Genomic DNA, 22,900 nt, shown 5'->3' with positions numbered 1-22,900 from the left:
TTTTTTGGAAGCAAAATTGACCATCATAGCTAAAGCCTAGTGCCACTTTTGGTTGGATTAAAATCATCCCTGTTGAGTCTTCTGGGAAAAAAATACCTGAATTCAAAACAATATAATTTTTAAGTTATAAATAAGTCAAATACTTAGATAAGAATGTGATGTATACATTTTGTAACATTAAAAAAACTAATGTTATAAATCAGAATTAACCAAATAATGTGCCAAAGAATATTACTTCTTCAGGTTGTTAAAAGCATGAAGTACCCAAACAGAGGGAAGCCTTGTCCAGTCCATTGTTTGGAAAATGCTTTTTCAAGGTTAAGCAAAGGACTTCTCAGAGACTTCATTATGGCAATATGCATTTTGATGGTACAAGATGGGATCTACTATCTAGTGCATTTCTCAAACCTATTTGTTCATAGGGCTTTTCACCCCCAGCCCCACCCCATTTCACAGAACATCTTGTAATGTTATAAATCTTTGAATAAGTATGTTAAATGAAGCCAGACTGTGAAATAACAGATAAAAAAAATTTAAAGTAATTCACTGTTTAGGAAGAAGAAAAGAAGTGCTTACTTATATTAATGATGAAGCTAGTGATGTTTGAGGGATGGGAAATAGCAGGGTTTCTGAGGCAGAGGGGGGTATGGAAATAAATCTCTTAGTATAAGTAACTGGAAGCCACTTCTAGATGTGGTATTTTCCAAATGAAAAAGTGTACAGGAAAGGTAAAACAAATGAAAAGATTCTCACTATGATGTTATGATGACCTCTTGTGGTTCAAAGACAAAATGACCTTTCAAAAAATTCTGGCACCTTGAGCAGCAAATTATTTTGAAGTTTAAATAACATTTTTCAATGTTCACCCAACCTAGTACAAGTGTTATCTCTTCAGATTGGTACTAGAAGAATTCCCATCTCATAAATTCCTGTCATGGTTGGATGTCTGCAAGAAAAATATGCATTGCATTGGTGAGCAAAAAAGAAAATAATAAAGACAGAACAAAGTATAGGAAAAAATAATCATCTTGTTCAGGCAATTATTCATTTATTTTCAAGTTGATATAAAATTTGGATGAGATATGCTAATTAATGACCTTAAGCTTTTGAAATAAATAGTCATTCCAAGATTTTGAGCTTTTTGCCTTTGCTTTTTAGTTGATACCTACATATATACTATATCTAAATATTATGAGTGATTATTGATTCTTTCCTAATGAGAGAAAGAATTAAAAACTCTTGCCATTATAAAATCACTGAAGAACAATAAAACTTTTGTACTTCAGACTTAATTAATACTGTATAAAAACATTAGAGCAAATAGCACTTTACAAGTCACTGAGGGGATGGATTTCATGTAGCCAGCCAACAGCTGAAATAGTTTTCAGGAAAAATAAAATATTAAAAAACCCTTAAAACTTTGAATTATCCAAAACCAACAAAATGTAGACTTCCAACCCTAACCTCAAACATAAGAACCCTTCTGGCTTAAGGGCCCAGAACATCTGATGACAATTCACAGACCCTTTTCCATCTGTGAGAAGCAAGTTAAAGCAGGAGTGTCCCTGAATCAGTGCCAAAGCATCTGGGTTTGTTTGAAGTGCCCTTATCATGAGCTGTCACATGCTTTCTAGTTTTTCTCACTAAAATCCATTTGAATCAGGTTGGGACTTTTTGAAGAATGTAGCAGATGCTCAATTCGTGTGGCTTTAACACTTAGTTCTTTGACACAGTGTTTTTCTTGGACCAATATAAAGGTTTGTTTTGTTGTGATACCTTCTAATTAGAAAAGTTAAGTAATGGAGGAAGAATTTTAAAAAGGTGACCTTGGACCCACCCACAAAAACCCTCCCTGTGCTGAGCGCAGCCTCTCATAGAACCTGTCGCCCAGTGCAGTGTGGGGCATGGCACCACTTACCACACTACCCACTGTGCTGCAGAAACTTGTCTTTTTCTCAACACACATAAGGGATGGCAAAGAAATGGCTGATTCCAGGTGTGGGCACATTGTACACAATGAGCCTGGGACAAAGACCACCACAGTTATATCAAAAGAACATACTAACTCTGTTATTTTTTTAATTGGGGTTTGTTTTATATTTTTTCCAATTTTTTAATTTAATTATTTTTCAAGTACAGTCTATCTATTACTCCCATCCAATTCCACCCCCGTGCTATCCCCTTCCTCCCATTTCCACCCTTCTCAGTTTTTGTCCATGTATCCTTTATATATGTTCCTCTAAATCCCTCCCCTATTCCCCCTGAAATTCCCTCCACTCTCCCCTCTGGTTCCTGTCAGCCTGTTCTCTATTTCAGAGTCTTTGCTTATGTTTTGCTTGCTTCATTGTTTTGTTGTTTAGCTTCCTGTTAAAGGTGAGATCATATGGTATTTGTCCTTCAACACCTGGCTTATTTCACTCAGCATAATACTTTCCAGTTCCATCCATGATGTTGCAAAAGGTAGGAGCTCCTTCATTCTTTCTGCAGCATAAAATTCCATTGTGTATATGTACCATAGTTTTTGGATCCATTCATTTACTGACGGGCACCTAGGTTGCTTCCAACTCTTGGCTATTGTAAATTGTGCTGCTATGAACATTGGGGTGCAGAGGTTCTTTGGGATTGGTGTTTTAGGGTTCTTAGGATACAATCCCAGCAGTGGAATTGCTGGGTCAAAAGGCAAGTCCAATATTAGTATTCTGAGAAAATTCCATACTATTTTCCATAATAGTTGTACCAGTCTGCAATCCCACCAACAGTGGACCAGAGTCCCCTTTTCCCCACACCATCTCCAACATTTGTTGTTTATTGCTTTGTTTATGATAGCCATTCTGACCAGTGCAGAGTTGTATGTCATTGTGATTTTAATTTGCGTATCTTTGATAGCAAGTGATATTGAGCATCTTTTCATGTGTCTCTGGATCCTCTGTATGTCCTTGGAGAAACATCTCTTCAAGATCTTTGCCCATTTTTTAATTGAGTTATTTGTCCTCTTAGAGTGAAGTCATGTGAGTTCTTTGTATATTTTGGAGATTAAAACTTTGTCTGAGGTAACATTGGCAAATATGTTTTCCCATACAGTTGGTTGTCTTTTTATTTTAATGCTGTTTTCTTAGCTGCACAGAAGCTTTTTATTTTGATGAGATCCCATTTGTTTGTTCTTTCCTTTATATTCCTTGCTCTAGGGGACATATCAGTAAAAATGTTGTGCGTGAAATATCTGATATTTTTCTGCCAATGTTCTCCTCTAGGATTTTAATGGTGTGATGGCTTATATTTAAGTCTTTCATCCACCTTAAATTTATTCTGGTGTATGGTGTCAGTTGGTGCTCGAGTTTCATTTTTTGGCACATAGCTGTCCAGTACTCTCAACACCATTTGTTGAAGAGGCTATCTTTACCCCATTTTATGTTACTGCCTACTTTGTTGAATATTAATTGACTATGGAGAGTTGGGTTTAATCATGGGCTCTCTGTTCTGTTCCATTGGTCTATGTGCCTGTTTTTATGCCAGTACCAGGCTGTTTCGATTACAGTGGCCTTGTAATACAGTTTGATATCAGGTATTTTGATCCCTCCTACTTTGTTCTTCTTTCTTAACATTGCAGCTTCTATTTGGTGTCTTTTATGGTTCCATATAAGTTTTTGAAGTGTTTGTTCTATGTCTCTAAAATATGCCATGCAACTTTAATAGGTATTGCATTGAAACTTTAAATTGCTTTGGGAAGTATGAACATTTTGATGATGTTAATTCTTCCAATCCATGAACACAGTATATGTTTCCATTTGTTTGTGTCTTCCTTGATATCTTTCTTCAGTGTTGTGTAGTTTTCTGCACACAGGTCTTTTATCTCTTTGGTTATATTTATTCCCACATATTTATTTTTTGTTTTTGGAACATCAAATGGAATTTTTTTCTTGATTTCTGCTTCTGCTGATTCATTGTTAGTATACAAAAATGCCTTTGATTTCTGGATATTGACCTTGTAACCCGCTGTTTTGCCAAATTCATTTATTAGTTCAAGCAGTTTTTTGGTAGAGTCTATAGGATTTTCCATGTACACTATCATGTCATCTGCAAACAATGACAGTTTTGTTTCCTCCTTTCCAATTTGAATGCCCTTTATTTCCTTCTCTTGCCTAATCACCGAGGCTAAAACTTCCAATACTATATTAAATAGAAGTGGTGAAAGTGGACAACCTTGTCTTGTTCCTGATCTTAGTGGAAAAGCTTTTAGTGTTTGCCTATTGAGTATGATGTTGGTTGTAGGTCTTTCGTATATGGCCTTTATTATATTGAGGAATGCTCCCGCTATTCCCACTTTGCTGAGTACCTTTATCATAAATGGGTGTTGTACCTTGTTAAAAGCTTTTTCCACATCTATTGATATGACCAGGTGGTTTTTGTCTTTGCTTTTGTTTATGCGGTGTATTACATTTATTGATTTATGAATATTGAACAATCCTTGCATCCCTGGAATGAATCGCACTTGGTCGTGGTGTATGATCTTTTTGATGTATTGTTGGATGCGATTTGCCAATATTTTGTTCAGGATTTTAGCATCTATGTTCATCAGCGATATTGGCCTGAAGTTTTCTTTCTTTGTTGTGTCTCTATCTGGTTTTGGAACTAGGATGATGCTGGCTTCATAAAAAGAGTTTGGGAGTTTCCCATCATTTTGGATTTTTTGGAATAGTCTGTGACGAATAAGGGTTAGCTCTTCTTTAAATGCTTTGGAGATTTCTCCTGTGAAACCATCTGGTCCAGGGCTTTCGTATGATGGGAGTTTTTTGATTGCTGCTTCAATTTCATTTGCTGGTACTGGTCTGTTCAGCCTTCTACTTCCTCTTCATTGAGTTTTGGAAGATTATATTTTTCTAGAAATTTGTCCATTTCACCTAGGTTTTCAAATATTTTGGCATACAGTTCTTCACAGTAATTTCTTACAATCCCTTCTATTTCCGTGGTATCAGTTGTAATCTCTCCTCTTTCGTTTCTGATTGTGTTTATTTGGGTTCTCTCTCTTCTTTTCTTAATGAGCCTACTTAAAGGTTTGTCTATTTTGTTTACCTTTTCAAAAAACCAACTCCTGGATTCATTAATTTTTAGAACTGTGCTTTTAGTCTCTATGTCATTTAATTGTGCTCTGATCTTGGTTATTTCCTTCCTTCTACTTGCTCTGCTCTGTCTTTGTTCTTGTTCTTCGAGTTCTTGCAGGCATCAGGTTAGGTTGTTTGTTTGAAATGTTTCTATCTTCGTTAGGTAAGCCTGTATTGCTATGAACTTCCCTCTCAGGACTGCCTTCACTGTGTCCCATAGGTTTTGGGTTTTTGTGAGATCATTTTCATTTGTTTCCAGAAGCTTTCTGATTTCTTCCCTAATTTCATTCTTGACCCATTCGTTGTTTAATAGAACGCCATTCAGTCTCCATGATTTTGGGTGTTTTGGTTTTTTCCTGTGGGTTTGGTTTCTAATTTCAGTCCCTTGAGGTCAGAGAAAATGCTTTGTATGATTTCAATTTTCTTGAATTTGTTGAGGCTCATTTTGTGTCCTATCATGTGGTCTATCTTTGAAAATGTTCCACGTGCACTTGAAAATAATGTGCATTTAGCTTCTTTGGGATGGAGGGCTCTCTATATATCAATTAGCTCCATTTCTTCTAGAGTGTCGTTTAATGCTGCTATATCTTTGTTGACATTTTGTTTGGAAGATTTGTCCATTTTAGACAGTGGGGTGTTCAAATCCCCTAGTATAAATTGTGTTCCTGTCCATATCTTTCTTGAAGTCTTCTAGGATTTCTCTTATATATTTGGGTGCTCCTATGTTGGGTGCATATATATTTATGATGTTAATGTCTTCTTCGTGGATTCGTCCCTTCATTATTATGAAGTCACCTTCTGGGTCTCCTTTATGGCCCTTTTTTTGAAGTCTATTTTCTCTGATATTAGAATTGCTACCCGGCTTTTTTTTCTTGACCATTTGCTTGGAAAATTTGTTTCCAGCCTTTCACTTTTAGTCTGTGATGGTCTTTTGTCCTGAGGTGGGTCTCCTGTAGGCAGCATAGGTGTGGGTCATGCTTTCTTATCCATTCAGATATTCTATGTCTTTTGATTGGAGCATTTAATCCATTTACATTTAAGGTTATTATTGATAGGTACTTATTTATTGCCATTTTTGTAGCACAGTTCCTCTCTGTCTCTCTCTTTTCCTTCCTTTCCTTAAAGCACTCCTTTTAGTATTTCTTGTCGAGCTGGATTGGTGGAGGCATATTCTTTTAGACTTCTTTTGTCTTGGAAGCTCTTTATTTGGCCTTCTATCTTAATTGAGAGCCTTGCTGGGTAAAATAACCTTGCTTGTAGGCCTCTGGTTCTCATTACTTGAAATATTTCTTGCCATTCTCTTCTTGCTTGGAGTGTTTCCATTGAGAAGTCAGTAGCTAACCTTATTGGGGCTCCCTTGAATGTTACTTCCTTTTTCTCCCTTGCTGCCTTTAAGATTCTCTCTTTGTCTTGGAATTTTTTCCATTTTAATGATGATGTGTCTTGAAGTGGGCCTCTTTGGGTTCCTTGAATGGGACTCTCTGTGATTCCTGGATTCATGCAACTTTTTCTCTCATCAAATTAGGAAAATTTTCCATCATTACTCTTTCAAATAGGTTTTCTATCCCTTGTTCTTCTTCTTCTCCTTCTGGTATTCCTACTATTTGGATATTATTACATTTCATGTTATCTTGCATTTCTCTTAATTCCTCTTCATTCTTTTTGAGCCTCTTTTCCCTTTCTTGCTCTTTCTGGGAGATTCTTTCTACCGTGTCCTCCAACTCGCTGATCCGATCTTCTGTCTCATTGATTCTGCTTTTCATTCCTTCTACTGTGTTCTTCAGTTCCGTAATTGTATTCTTCATTTCCTCTTGGCTTTTGCTGATAGTTTCTATTTCCTTTTTCATGTTGATATAGCTTGCGGAGAGCTCATTGTAGGTCCCCTCTAGTTTCTGGTACCTCCCCTCTAGTTTCTGATAGCTCATTGTGAGCTCTTTGAATTTCCTGATAACTGGTGCTTTGAATTTGATATCTGATAGCTGACTTGCCTCTCTTTCATCTGACATTAATTCTGAGACTTCCACCTTTTCTTTCATTTGGGCATTTTTTCTTTGTCTTCCCATTGCTTATGAGACTCTTCTTGTTAGCCTCAGCTTCTTAAATTGATCCGTTCTGACTCCCTGGGTTTATGGTGTGAACTTTTGTTTTAGAATACCTGTGAAATTCAGTGGTGCAGTCTCCTGCAGGTATCTTGATGTTCTCCATTTCCTCCTACTCCTTTCTACTCCTCTCTGTGTGTGTGATCAGTTGGAGGGGGAGGCAAAATGGTTTATGACAGCAGGAGAGTACTTTATGATATTTACAGTCAATGCTGGTAGAGAAGAGATAGAATATGTTTAGGCTCTATATAGTGTTAACTGTAATCTTCAACCCAATTTGCCACTTTTAAGAAAGGATAGACCAAAGATAAGTCTCTTGTTGGGGAGGGAAGGCTTGTGAGTTGTATCAAGAAAGCAGTGAGGTTGTGGGTGGTCAGATTTTGAGTTAAGGTGAGAGTAAAGAATTGTATATAGACGTAGTATGTGAGCAAGTAGAGTTAATCACTACAGTAATAGAATTCAGGAAACTGTAATATGGGCTAAGACCCAAGAGATGTCTTGTGAAGTATTTACAGTGTTATAGAAAGCAACAAAGAAACAAACAAACAAACACAGACAAAAAGGGCAAGAGAAGTGAGGAAAAAGCAATAAGTTTGGGGTGAAAGGAAGAAGGACTAAAACAGGCAAAAAGAAAGGAGTGGGACAGAGTACCGAAAAATACAGCAACAATAAAATTTAAAAAATATACGATTAATGAAAAAAAGTTCTTTTAAAAAGTTAGGAAAAAAAAGCCCTGGCTGGTGTAGCTCAGTGGATTGAGTGCAGGCCTGTGAAGCAAAGGATCTCAGTTCGATTCCCAGTCAGGGCACATGCCTGGGTTGCAGGCCAGTTCCTAGAAGGGGACACATGAGAGGCAACCATACATTGATATTTCTCTCCCTCTCTCCTTCCCATTCCTCTCTAAAGTTAAATAAATAAAATCTTTTTTTTAAAAAGTTTTTTAAAAAACCTCCTCCTTTTGGTTTCAAACTCTGCAATCTGGTTTTTCTGGTTTTCGGCAGGACCCCTCTGTGAGCTGGCTTGTAGGCCCAGGCGCACACCTGCCCACCAGCCAGGCTACCAGACTGGGGTGTGGGCACCTGCCCACCCGACAGGTTGCCTGGGTCCCACGGGATCTGGTACTGGTCCTTCCCAGTCCTGTGCCTGGGTGAGAAGCAAGTCAAGCTGCCTTCACAGGAGAACACCTCAGTCCACTTTCCCGTAAAAACTTCTTCAGAAAGTGTGCCTCTCAGCCTAGCCCAAGCCCCATCCTGACTGGTTAGGACAATGCTCCTCTCAAATTTCCTGGACTTGCAGGCTGGTGGGCTGGTGACCGCAGAGATCATAACTGAACATGGCCCCCTGTCTTTGCCACTCTCCCTGCACACCTAGACAGACAGGTCTCTGCCCCCTAGCCTTGCCTAGACGGCGAGGGAGGGAGCCAGCTCTTCCAAGGACCCCGCAGCCCAGCCCAATGCTCCACTGTGTGCTGGGCTCCCTATGAGTCCTCTGTGGCACTGGCCACAGACAGAAGCCTCTACACCCCTAACGCAGCAGCAGTGGTGGCTCCGAGGTGTTTTGGGCTGGCCGAGGGCCGCTGGCCCTGCTGCTGCGGCTTTTGTCTTTACTCACACGTGCTAGGTTCCCGATGAGTCTTCTGTGACAAACGGCTCGATGCTGGCTGTAGACAGGAGCCTCTGGGCCCTGGATGCTGTGGCAGCAGCAGCTCCAAGGTCTTTATGCCTGCTGGCCCCACTGCTGCTTTTGACTTTACTCTGGGGTGCCTGGCTCCGGAGGGCAGCCAGCCCTGCCACTGCTGCTTTTGTCCTTACTCACAGGTGCTGGGTCCTGATGAGTCCTCTGTGGCTGACACCCCTGTCACTGGTCGCAGGTGGAAGCCTCTGGGCCCGGACCGCTGTGTCAGCCCTGGCTCCAGGGCCGTTATGCGCCAGCCGAGGGCTGCCGATGGCCTGGCTACCTCCGTCCTTACTTGCATCCCTGAGACCCCCAATGACCTCTAGCTCCCTGATTTGTCACTATCTCTGGTCTCTTATTTTCATAAATGCTGGGGAATTTTTGGTTGGGGAATTGATTGCGCTGTTCTTCAGTAAATCTGCCAGGATTTTTTCCCAGGGTTACAAGAACTGGAGTTGCTCTGTCCTACTCCACTGCCATTTTCGTCTCTCCTAACTCTGTTTAAATGCACAGTTTCATAATAATTTTTATTGAAAAATATTGGCCACTTTAGAGGATGCAAAGCCACCACCTCAGGATCTGAAAACAGAACTAATGGAGCACTTAACCTGCCTTTCTTATATGAACTGTAAATTGGGGTAACCAAGAGTTGATGTTGCAAAGTTTCTTTTTGTAGAAGTATTCCAGCTAGTAAATAAAGAAGGAATGAAAATTGTTAACTTAATCATTTTGTTACTTCAATGAAACTGTATCTAGATGATGATCATAAATGGCTGCTGACATTAAAAACTAAAGAAGGAAAGACAGGATATTACCTACAGCCCGATAGAAGTATTCAAAACAGATATGAAGTGTTCTTGAAAAAAAATCTAACATAAAGTGATCTAGCTTCCAGATCTAACTACCAACTTATAGGAATAAGTTAAATGATACTTCAAGATAGAATTAGCAAATTCCAAAACTATAGAACACATGACCCAGTTTCTTGCACAAAAAAGCAGGGTAGTGGAAGGAGAGTTGTACCTACAAGAAAGCTAAGGGAATATAAACCAAATGTCATATCTATAAACCAAATGTCATTCAAGCAAACCAAGTGTAAAAAAATAAAATTTATGTTGAGAAAATTTGAACATTGTAAATATATTTTATATGAAGTAATAACTTTATTATTATATTATAAAAGGATCTTTATTTTTAGAGATACTTACTGAAATATTTATGGATAGAATAATAGGATATCTTGGATTTAGTTGACAAATATTCAGGATCAAAGGAAGGGGGCCAGGCCAGAAATCAGGGATTGGAAAAGTATGACTCAGGGACCAAGTCTGGCCAATCACCTGTTTTTGTAAAGAAAGTTTTATTGGAACTCAGTCACACCCATTCATTTCTCTATGGTCTGTGGCTGCTTTCTGTACTAGGAGAATGTTGGGTAGTTGCAACAAAGACTCTATCAACCCACAAAGCCAAAAGTATTTGCTATCTGTCACTTTAAAGAGAAAGACCACTACAAAGCTGACCCAGCATTCACCATGAGTGCATGACTGAAGCTGGGTGATGGATACATGGTGGTTAATTATAGTGTTTTTATGGTTAATTATGGTATATTTGAAATGTCTCATAACAAAAAGTTTTAAAGTATAAAACAAAAACAAGCAAAAATTGCCAGATAAGCTTCTCAGGATTCTTCAATCTGCCTGCTCATAACTGACATATTTGCATAATTTAATTTTTTCAAAAAGGGCCTTTTCTTTCTTTACATTAATATTCTTTAAAAAATGAGGACAAACATAATTGACATTTGAAAGCTGAACTGGGGAGAAGGGGATGTTTACAAAACATTCAGGTGTTCCCCCCTTCCAATGGCAAAGCTAGGAAGTACCCTGTGTCTCTGGGTGAGACAGAACCAGCCCCAACCCTGTTCCTTTCCCTCCTCTTCCTTGTATTGGTGGCTTCTTCAGTTGATGGGTCATCGAGCTTATTCACTGTTGCTGTAAACAAGGCTGAGGATTCTGTGTTCAAAGCCACTGAAACTGGAGAAAACTAGTCACCAAAAAAGCTGACTATCAGCCGCTAGATGGCTTCCTGATAACTCCTGTGCTGGCCAGCACTCTGCCCACCAGTACAGGTCTTTGGGGCTCCCAGGACACCACTGTCCCAACCTGACCTGCCTGCCCCGGCCTCATACTGAAATTGCTGAGCTGTGCTTCAATGTGGACTATGGCTACCTGGAGGGCCTTGTGCGAGGGTGCAAAGCCAGCCTCCTGACCCAGCAAGAGTACATCAACCTGGTCCATTGTGAGACCCTGGAGGATAAGGTAATCTTCTCACAGTTTAGACAGGAAATAATGCCTCTGGCCCTGGGGGACTTATGGGAGAGGCTGTTCCCGGGGCCTGGAAGCCTAGAGCAGGTCTTAATCCCAGGGCCAGGAACTCAGCGGTCCATGAATTTGGATCAGAAAAACAATGACATCTCTGTGTTCAGTGTTCTCTAGGTGAAATCTTATCAATAGAAAGTCAATATTTTTAGATCCTTATACAGTTCTGGTAGATATTTTGAAGTATCAGTTGTGTTTTCACTATCAAAATTATGGAAAAGACTGTTCTCATCATTTGATCATAATATTTAATGCCTTAATACAGGAGCACAGTATTATACATTTTGAAATATCTTGGTAACTGGCTGGTGTATATCCCCACACCTAGACCTTTTCCATCTCTTGGGGAAGTAAATAAATAAAAACTTTACTCTCTGTATTTTCTTCTTTTTGCGAATTCTTTCACAGTTTGTATTGCTGACCACCCTAACATATTGATGGTCCATGCAGGAATATTCTCTCTTTCTCCCTCTTCTCTGCCTCCCAAGACTTACAACTAGGGGAGCAGTAGACAGTGGAAGCTCTACCCAGCTAACTCCCTAACCCTGTTTCTGTGAGACTTGGAGACAGGATTATAGTCATTCTCCATCTCTCCAGACTCTGTGGACATCCTCCTCCTCACCCCTTACATGGCCAGCAATTGGAGAAATCCAAAGAAACTATGTCAAGATAGAATATCTAATAAACTTGGATTGTAGGTCTGTGAAAAAATGTCACCTTCTTCAAAAACCACTCTAGCTTTCTCATCCTAAGTATCAGTTAGTTACAAACTCCACTAATATTCCCCATTTAAGCACCCTGCACCATACCTATTTTTCCAACATTACAAAGATGTTAGCTCACATGATTTCTATCATTGCATAGGATGCCCCTTGAAGTTAATGTTCTACACATTTTGAGAAAAGAGTCTACTGCTGGCTTAAAAAGACTGCTACATCTTTTATTCCCCAAGTGACAAGAAATCCAAGGGTAGTGATGTGGGTTGAAGTATGTCTTCCCAAAATTCATAGTTGAGGATCTAATGCTCAGTCCCTCAAAATATGACCTTATTTGGAAATAGTATCATGCAGATGTAATGACTTAAGATATGACCATACTGGATTAGGACGTATCACTACCATAATTTAAAAGGTATCCTAATAAAAAGGGGAAATTTAGATACTGACATGCACAAAAGGAGATATTCATGTGCAGATGAAGGCAGAAATTCAGATGACAGTTCTATTGTATAAACCAAGAAATGCCAAAAGATTCATGGGAGAGAAATGAAAACAATCATTCTCCGTAGCTTTCAGAAAGAATCAACCCTGCCAACACCTTAAACCTGAGTATCTAGCCTTCAAAATTGTAATACAATAAATTTCAGTTGCTTTTGCCTCCCTGTGGGGACACCTTTGCCCAGAAGTCCCCCCGTCAACCACGGTTAAAAATGAAACTACCAAGACATAATCCACTTGAGGAGGAAAGGTGGTCAATCTCCCAAAGGAGAAGGACCAAGTACCTCTTCTTCAGTGGTTTTTACCAGGTTTTAATACACAGGAATACAGGTAAAGCTCATCAATCAGTGTCAGGTGGCAAGGATCAAAGAAGAGATAACATTTCAAAGGAATCTGAGGGCTTAGTCTGAGTCAATGTCTGTCAGGTAAGGGGATTGCAAAAACTTTGGGAGACATACTCATTTCCTGCTCGGACCCTTATCATATGAATGAAAGTACTCTTACCAAAACAGGCTTCACAGGACTTTTAGGAATTCTTTCTTATGCCAAATCATCCTGAATCCCACTCTAGCTGGCAAGGGGCTGCACCACATCCCCCATGACAGGTTTTCAGGCTTAAGTGGATTAGAGCCAGGAAATGCTTCTCCCAGATGGAAATGGGGACTCAGGCTATGTCAGAAGAGCGGGGGGCAAGGGTTCATCATTCCCTCTTTGCTGCAGCTGCCAGAATCCTTCCTTGAGTGCCTCCCAAGTGATTGTGTCTCGCTTATGTTGCCCCTCCTCTGAGGAGTCTTACCCGCCATCTACTAACCAACCATGCATTGGGGGCAGGGGGATGAAGCAGAAGCAGCCTTTGCTACCAGAGACAAGCTTTGTCTTATTGGTGGCCTGAATTCTGGAGGTTGCTCACTCAGCCTTAGCCATAGGGAATGGTTACAACTCCTGAAACCAGGCAGAGCAGTTCCCAACACATCCCCACCAAAAAAATAATAAATCAATCAATCAATCAATCAATAAATAAATAACTATAGCTATCTTGATAACTATATTGCAGTATATTTGGTTTCCTTTGAAATTCCATCTGTTTTCATTCTACATATTTATAAATATTATTTGTAGAAAGATGTCACCAAATTGCCCAGGGATCTATGGCCAATAAAATGCTAAGAATCCTGGTCCAGAGAATTTAATTATGTATCCAGCATCAATGCATATGAGCTTATTTAAGTTTACTTTAGGCTTCTCTTTAACTGAAGGTTTAAAAAATCCACTGGGGTCTGTGGTGAGGCCAGCCCTGATGCAAAGGTCTTCAGCCACTGCCAGGTGCAGGCAGATGACCTGAGGTTCCAGCCTGAGCTCAGAGTTCTTATTGGTAAAATAAAATGCTGATATCTCTTTGTAAACTTTTTAGAAATAAATAAATTTATATATGGGAGAATGTTGTCAAAATTATGAAGCACTATATAAATGAAAATTATCTGCTTTTTGAACCACCTTATTGAGGAATGACTGATATGCAAAACACTGTACTTATTGAACGTATACAACTTGATGTGTTTAGAGATAAGTGTATGAGAAACTATCACCACAATATGTGTTTTAAACCTATCCTATAGATCATACACCATGACCAAGTGGGATTCATCCCAGGGATGCAAGGATGGTTCAATATTCGCAAGTCAGTAAATGTAATACATCACATAAACAAAAGCAAAGACAGAAAACAAATGATCATATCAATAGGTGCAGAAAAAGTTTTGTACAAGATTCATTTATGATAAAGGCACTCAGAAAAGTGGGAATAGAGGGAGCATTCCTCAATATAATAAAGGTCATAAATAAGAGACCTACAGCCAACATCACACTCAATGGACAAACACTAAAATCTTTTCCATTAAGGTCAGGAACAAGACAAGGTTGTCCACTTTCACCACTTCTATTCAATATAGTATATATTGAATATATTGAATAGTATATATTGAATAGAAGCTTAGTAGATTGAATATTGGAAGTTTTAGCCACAGCACTCAGACAAGAAAATAAAATAAAAGCCACCCAAATTGAAAAGAAGGAATCAAAACTGTCACTGTTTTCAGATGACATGAGAGTGTACATGGAAAATCCTATAGACTCTACCCAAAAGCTGCTCAACCTAATAAATGATTTTGGCAAAACAGCAGGTTACAAAGTCAATATCCAGAAATCAAAGGCAATTTTGTATACTAACGATGAAACAGCAGAAGCAGAAATCAAGAAAAAATCCCATTCGATATAGCAAAAACAAAAATAAAATATCTAGGAACAAACTTAATCAAAGATGTTAAAGTCTTCTACACAGAAAGCTACACAACACTGAAGAAAGAAATCAAGGAAGACACAAACAAATAAAAACATATAGCATGTTCATGGATTGGAAGAACTAATATAATCAAAATATCCATACTACCCAAAGCAATTTACAGATTAAATACAATACTTATTAAAGTACCAATGGCATACTTCACAGACATAGAACAAATACTTCAAAAGTTTATATGGAGCCATAAATGCCCCTAAATAGCAGTTGCAATTTTGAGAAGGAAGACCAAAGTAGGAGGGATGACAATAACTAATATCCAACTGTACTACAGGCCACTGTAATCAAAATAGCCTGGTACTGGCAAAAAAAAAAAAAAGCACATACACCAGTGAAACAGAACAGATAGCCCAGAAATAAACCCAACTCTCTACAGTCCATTAATATTCAACAAAGGGGGCAGTAACATAAATTGGGGTAAAGATAGCCTCTTCAACAAATGGTGTTGGGAGAACTGGACAGCTATGTGCAAAAAAAATGAAACTTGAACACCGACTTACACCATACACCAAAATAAATTAAAGGTGGATAAAAGACGTAAATATAAGCCGTGACACCAATAAAGTCCTAGAGGAGAATATTGGCGGGAAAACCTCAAATATTTCACACAGCAATATTTTTACTGATATGTCCCCTAGAGCAAGAAATATAAAGGAAAGAATAAACAAATGGGGTCTCATCAAAATTAAAAGCTTCTGCAAGGCTAAAGAAAACAACATTAAGATAAGAAAAGAAGCAACTGTTTGGGAAAATATATTTGCCAATGAAATCTCAGACAGGGGTTTAATCTCCAAAATACACCAAAAAAATTTACACAACTCCACTCTAAGAAGACAAGCAACCCAGTTAAAAAGTGGGAAAATGACTTGAACAGACACTTCTCCAAGGAGGACATACAGAGGATCCAGAGACACATGAAAAGATGCTCAGTATTGCTAGCTATCAGAGAGATGCAAATTAAAACCACAATGAGATACCACTTTACACTGATCAGAATGGCCATCGTAAACAAAGCAACAAACAACAAATGTTGAGAGGCTGTGGGGAAAAGGGGACCCTAGTTCACTGTTGGTGGGATTGAATACTGGTAAAACCACTATGGAAAACAGTATGGAATTTTGTAAGAAAACTAAAAATGAACATGCCTATTGACCTAGCAATTCCACTGCTAGGAGTATATCCTAAGAACCCTAAAACACCAATCCAAAAAAACCTATGCACACCAATGTTCATTGCAGCACAATTTACAATAGCCAAGAGTTGGAGGCAACTTAGGTGCCCATCAGTAAATGAATGGATCAAAGAACTGTGGTACATTTACACAATGGAATTCTATGCAGCAGAAAGAAAGGAGCTCCTACTTTTTGCAACAGCAGGTATAGAACTGGAAAGCATTATGCTGAGTGAAATAAGCCAGGCAGTGAAAGACAAACACCATATCACCTCACCTTTAACAGGAACCTAAACAACAAAACAAACAAGCAAGCAAAATATGACCAAAGACACTGAAAAACAGAACAGGCTGACAGGGACCAGTGGGGAGAGGGGAGAGAATCACAGGGGGGAAAGTCAAAGATTCACAGGAACAAGTATAAAGGACACATGGACAATAACTAAGGTGGGTGGGAGGAAAATGGGAAGGAGGTGGGGAGCACTGGGGGGAATGAGCAGGGCTGGAAATATAAGACAGAAAATGTACTTGAACAATAAATAAATCTAAGAAAATAAATAAATAAATAAAAATTTTAAAAAAGAACCCTATCCTTCATCTCCAAATATCTCCTCCCACTTCCTTATAATTATTTGCCAGAGGCGTAGTATATAAATTCTAGGCTCCATGCTGTACTGTAGATACCCACAGCTTATTCATTTTGTAACACTGAAACTTTCTATCCTTTGAAACCTCCCTATTTCCCCCTCTCTAGAAATTGTCTTTAAGCTGCAATATTTTCAAAATCTTACCAAAGATTTCACATCTACGATATACAGTATTTTTATTCTTTTTTCAAATATTTTTTATATTTAATTATTGTTCAAGTACAGTTTTCTGTCTTTTACTCCCATCCCAGACCACCCTCCCAGTGCTCCCCACCTTCCTCCCATTTCCACCCCCTTTAGATATTGTCCCTGTGTCATTTATAATACTTCCTGTAAATCCTTCCCCTTTCCCCCCTGAAATTCCCTCCCCTTTCCCCTCTAGTCACTGTTCCCCTGTTCTCTATTTCAGTGTTTTTGTTTTTATTTTGCTTGCTTGTTTGTTTTGTTGCTAGCTTCCTAATAAAGGTGAGGTCATATGGTATTTGTCTTTCAACACCTGACTTATTTTGCTCAGCATAATGCTTTCCAGTTGCATCCATGATGTTACAAAGGGTAGTAGCTTCTTCTTTCTTTCTGCTGCATAGAATTCCATTGTGTATATGTGCCATAATTTTTTAAGCCATTCATTTACTGATGGGCACCTAGGTTGCATCCAACTCTTGGCTATTGTAAATTGTGCTGCTATGAATATTGGGGTGCACATGTTCTTTGGGATTGGTGTTCTAGGGTTCTTAGGATACAATCCCAGCAGTAGAATTGCTGGGTCAAAAGGCATATTCATTTTTAGTTTTCTTAGAAAAGTCCATACTGTTTTCCGTGTGGTTGTACCAGTCTGCAATCCCACCAACAATTGATTAGGGTCCCTTCTTCTCCGCATCCTCTCCAACATTTGTTGTTTGTTGTTTTGTTTATGATGGCCATTATGACGGGTGTAAGGTGGTATCTCATGTGGTTTTAATTTGCATCTCTCTGATAGCTATTGATATTGAGTATCTTTTCATGTTTCTCTGGATCCTCTGCATATCCTCCCCAGAGAAATGTCTGTTCAAGTCCTTTGCCACTTTTTAATTTGGCTGCTTTTCTTCTTGTAGTGGAGTCGTGTAAGTTCTTTCTATATTTTGGAGATTAAACCTTTGTCTGAGTTATCATTGGCAAATATATTTTCCCATACAATTGGTTCTCTTTTTATTTTAATACTGTTTTCCTTAGCCATGCAGAAGCTTTTAGTTTTGATGAGATCCCATTTGTTTGTTCTTCCCTTTATGTCCCTTGTTCTAGAGGACATAACAGTAAAAATGTTGCTGCATGAAATATCTGAGATTTTCTTGTCAATGTTCTCCTCTAGGACTTTAATACTGTCACAGCTTACATTTAAGTCTTTTATCCACCTTGAATTTATTTTGGTGTATGGTAAGTTGGTGTTCAAGTTTCATTTTTTGGCACGTAGTTTTCCAGTTCTCCCAACACCATTTGTTGAAGAGGCTATCTTTACTCCATTTTATGTTACTGCCTCCTTTATCGAATATTAATTGACTGTAGAGAATTGGGTTTATTTCTGGGCTATCTGTTCTGTTCCAGTGGTCCATGTACCTGTTTTTATGCCAGTACCAGGCTGTTTTGATTACAGTGGCCTTGTAATACAGTTTGATATCAGGTTTTGTCATCCCTCCTACTTTGTTCTTCTTTCTCAAAATTGCAGCTGCTATTCAGGGGCATTTATGGTTCCATACAAATTGTTGAAGGGTTTGTTCTATGTCTGTGAAATATGCCATTGGTACTTTAATAGGTATTGTATTTAATCTGTAAATTGCTTTGGGTAGTATGGACATTTTGACTATATTAGTTCTTCCAATCCATGAATATGCTATATGTTTTTATTTGTTTGTGTCTTCCTTGATTTCTTTCTTCAGTGTTGTGTAGCTTTCTGTGTAGAAGACTTTAACATCTTTGATTAAGTTTGTTCCTAGATATTTTATTTTTGTTTTTGCTATATCGAATGGGATTTTTTCTTGATTTCTGCTTCTGCTGTTTCATCGTTAGTATACAAAATTGCCTTTGATTTCTGGATATTGACTTTGTAACCTGCTGTTTTGCCAAAATCATTTATTAGGTTGAGCAGCTTTTGGGTAGAGTCTATAGGATTTTCCATGTACACTCTCATGTCATCTGAAACAGTTTTGTTTCCTTCTTTTCAATTTGGATGCCTTTTATTTTATTTTCTTGTCTGAGTGCTGTGGCTAAAACTTCCAATACTATATTGAATAGAAGTGGTGAAAGTGGACAACCTTGTCTTGTTCCTGATCTTAGTGGAAAAGCTTTTAGTTTTTATCCATTGAGTGTGATGTTGGCTGTAGGTCTTTCGTATATGGCCTTTATTATATTGAGGAATGCTCCCTCTATTCCCACTTTGCTGAGTGTTTTTATCATAAATGGGTGCTGTAACTTATCAAAAGCTTTTTCTACATCTTTTGATATGATCATGTGGTTTTTTTCTTTGCTTTTATTTATATGATTTATTACATTTACTGATTTGCGAATACTGAACCATCCTTGCATCCCTGAGATGAATCCCACTTGGTCATGGTGAATGATCTTTTTAATGTATTGTGGGATTCAATCTGACAATATTTTATTGAGGATTTTAGCATCTTTGTTCATCAGCCCTATTGGCCTGAAGTTTTCTTTCTTTGTTGTATCTTTATCTGCTTTTGGCATTAAGATAATGCTGCCTTCATAAAAAGAGTTTGAGAGTCTTCCATCATTTTGGATTTTTTTGGAATAGCCTGTGAAGAACAGGAGTTAGCTCTTCTTTAAATGCTTTGTAGAATTCTCCTGTGAAACCAACTGGTCCAGGGCTTTTGTGCTTTGGGAGATTTTTGATTACTGCTTCAATTGTAGCTGCTGTCATTGGTCTATTCTGGCTTTCTTCTTATTCTTCATTGAGGTTTTGGAGATTACATTTTTGTAGAAATTTTTCCATTTCATCTAAGTTTTCAATTTTTTTGGCATACAGTTCTTCATAGTAATTTCTTACAATCCTTTGTATTTCTCTGGGGTCAGTTGTAATCTCTCCTTTTTCATCTCTGATTGTGTTTATTTGTTTTTTTTTCTTGATTTGCCTGTTTAAAGGCTTGTCTATTTTGTTTATCTTTTTAAAAAACCAGTTTCTGGATTCATTGATTTTTAGAATTGTGCTTTTAGTCTCTATGTCATTTAATTCTGCTCTGATCTTGATTATTTCCTTCCTTCTACTTGCTCTGGGCTGTCTTTGTTGTTGTTGTTCAAGTTCTTGCATGTGTAGGGTTAGTTTGTTTGTTTGAAATGTTTCTGTCTTCTTTAGGTAGGCCTGTGTTGCTATGAACTTCCCTCTCAGTACGGCCTTCACTGCGTCTCATAAGTTTTGGGTTATCATGAGTTTGTTTTCATTTGTTTTCAGAAATTTTTTGATTTTTTCCCTAATTTCATTCTTGAACCATTTGTTGTTTAATAGCATACCATTCAATCTCCATGATTTTGAATGTTTTGTGTCTTTTCCCTTGGGGTTGGATTCTAATTTCAGTTCCTTGTGATCAGAGAAATTGCTCGGGATAATTTCAATTTTCTCAAAATTGTTGAGGCTCGTTTTGTGTCCTATCATGTGGTCTATCTTTGAAAATATTTCATGCGCATTTGAAATGAATGTGTGTTTATCTTCTTTGGAATGAAGGGCTCTCTCTATATATATTAGTTAAGTCCATTTCATCTAGGATGTTGTTCAATTCCACAATATCTTTGTTGATGTTTTGTTTGGAAAATCTGTCCATTTTTGACAGTGGTGTGCTAAAATCTGCTACTCTAGTGGCATTTCTGTCAATATCTTTCTTGAAGTCCTCTAAGATTTTCTGCTTTTTTAAAGATTTTCTTTTTTAAAATATTTTATTTATTTATCTTTAGAGAGGAAGGGAAGGAGAGAAGGAGAAAAATATCAATGTATGGTTGCCCCTCGTGAGTCCCCTACTGGGGACTGGCCTGCAACCCAGGCATGTGCCCTGACTGGGAATTGAACCACAATCGTGTGGTTCACAGGCTGGCACTCAATCCACTGAGCTACATCAGCCAGGGCAGATTTTCTTTATATATTTGGGTGCTTCTATGTTGGGTGCAAATATACTTATAATGTTAATGTCTTCTTGGTGGATTTTCCCTTGAATATTATGAAGTGACCTCCTGGGTCTCTTTTTCTACCTCTTTTTTGAATTCTATTTTGCCTGATAGTACTATTGCTCCCCCGGCTTTTTTTCCCCCAGACCGTTTGCTCGGAAAATTTATCTCCAACCCCTCACTTTTAGTCTGTGATGGTCTTTTGTCCTGAGGTGGGTCTCGTGTAGGCAGCAAATATGTAGGTCATGCTTTCTTATCCATTCAGCTATTCTATGTCTTATGATTGGAGCATTTAAGCCATTTATGTTTAAGGTTATTATTGATAGGTACTTATTTATTGCCATTTTTGTAGCACAGTTCCTCTCTGTCTCTCTCTTTTCTTTCCTTTCCTTAAAGCAGACCTTTTAATATTTCTTGCAGAGCTGATTTGGTGGAGGCATATTCTTTTAGACTTCTTTTGTCTTGGAAGCTCTTTATTTGGTCTTCTATCTTAATTGAGAGCCTTGCTGGGTAAAGTAGCCTTGGTTGTAGGCCTCTAGTTCTCATTACTTGAAATATTTCTTGCCATTCTCTTCTTGCTTGGAGTGTTTCCATTGAGAAGTCAGTAGCTAACCTTATTGGGGCTCCCTTGTATGTTACTTCCTTTTTCTCCCTTGCTGCCTTTAAGATTCTCTCTTTGTCTTGGAATTTTTCCATTTTAATGATGATGTGTCTTGAAGTGGGCCTCTTTGGGTTCCTCTCGATTGGGACTCTCTGTGATTCCTGGATTTGTGTGACTTTTTCTCTCATCAAATTAGGGAAAGTTTCCATCATTACTCTTTCAAATAGATTTTCTATCCCTTGTTCTTCTTCTACTTCTGGTATTCCTATAATTTGGATATTATTACGTTTCATATTGTCTTGCATTTCTCTTAATTCCTCTTCATTCTTTCTGAGCCTCTTTTTTCTTTCTTTCTCTTTCTGGGAGTTTTTTTCTACTTTGTCCTGCAACTCGCTGATCTGATCTTCTGCCTCATCGGTCCTGCCTTTGATTCCTTCCACTGTGTTCTTCAGCTCTAAAATTGTATTCTTCATTTTCTCTTGGCCCTTCCTGATAGTTTCTATTTCCTTTTTCAAGTTGATATAGTTTGCAGTGAGTTCATTGTAGCTCCCCTGTAGTTTCTGGTAGCTCATTGTGAGCTCTTTCAACTTGCTGATAACCAGTGCTTTGAATTTAATATCTGATAGTTGACTTGCCTCTATTTCATCTAGCATTTTTTCTGAGGTTTCCTCCTCTCATTTCATGGGGGGGGGTCTTTTTCTTCCCATTATTTGTGAGACTCTTCTTGTTAGCTTCAGCTTCTTAAATTGATTTATTGTGGTTTCCTGGAAATATGGTGTAAACTTCTGTGGCATAATACCTCGGAGATTCAGTGGTGTATTCCCCTTGATTTCCCTAGCTCGCTGGTCCTGGTCTGTCCTCTACGTTGGCTCTGAGTTTGTCTTTGCGTTTTCTTTGCGTTTTGGGTTTTTTTGTGTGTGTTCTTCCCACCAGCTGATGAACTGATGGTCCCTCTGTCCACTACCCATTTTAATTTGCTGTGCTGGTGAGGGTCATTTGCGTTGAAGCTAGTTCTTCTGCCTTTACAGGGTTTTGAGGATTCTCTTTTGCTCTTGTTCAGTTGTTTGCCCTGGGTAGTTTCTCTGCTGTTTAGTTGTATTTCCAGACATGTCTTGGGTTGAGCTTTGTGTGGTTTCTATTCCCTCCTTCACCTTCCTCTGTTGTTATCTGTTGGTGGTTTCTTTGTTGTTGGGTTTCCTCTTCCTTTGTGTATCCTGGTGCTCACCATTTCCACCTACTCTGTGTGTGTGTGTGTGTGTGTGTGTGTGTGTGTGTGTGATCAGTTGGTGGGGAAGGCAAACTGGTTTATGACAGCAGGAGAGTATTCTGTGATATTTACAGTAGCGGCCAGTAGAGAAGAGATAGGTGATCCCCTGACTATGTACAGCAATAACCGTAATCTTCAACCCTACTAGCCACTTTTTAGAAAGGATGGAAGAAAGATAAGGCTCTTGTTGGGGATGGAGGGTTTGTGATTTGGATCTAGAAAGGAGTGAGTTTGAGGGAGGTCAGATTCTG

General features: G+C 38.5%; 1 protein-coding gene across 1 annotated transcript in view; it reads left to right on the top strand.

Annotated features, from left to right (window-relative positions):
• The first annotated feature begins 10,734 nt into the window (after window positions 1-10,734).
• Window positions 10,735-22,900, top strand: part of ATP6V0D2 (ATPase H+ transporting V0 subunit d2) — a 49,545-nt gene continuing 37,379 nt past the window's right edge. The window contains 2 exon segments of the mRNA XM_037050238.1: window positions 10,735-10,767; window positions 10,996-11,183. Of these exon segments, the coding sequence (XP_036906133.1) occupies window positions 10,735-10,767; window positions 10,996-11,183 (221 nt within the window).

This window comes from Sturnira hondurensis, unplaced genomic scaffold (genome assembly GCF_014824575.4).
Source record: "Sturnira hondurensis isolate 20B ecotype Veracruz unplaced genomic scaffold, ASM1482457v3 Scaffold0006571, whole genome shotgun sequence".
In the NCBI taxonomy this organism is placed as follows: domain Eukaryota; kingdom Metazoa; phylum Chordata; class Mammalia; order Chiroptera; family Phyllostomidae; genus Sturnira; species Sturnira hondurensis.
This window is presented reverse-complemented; position numbering and strand designations above follow the sequence as displayed.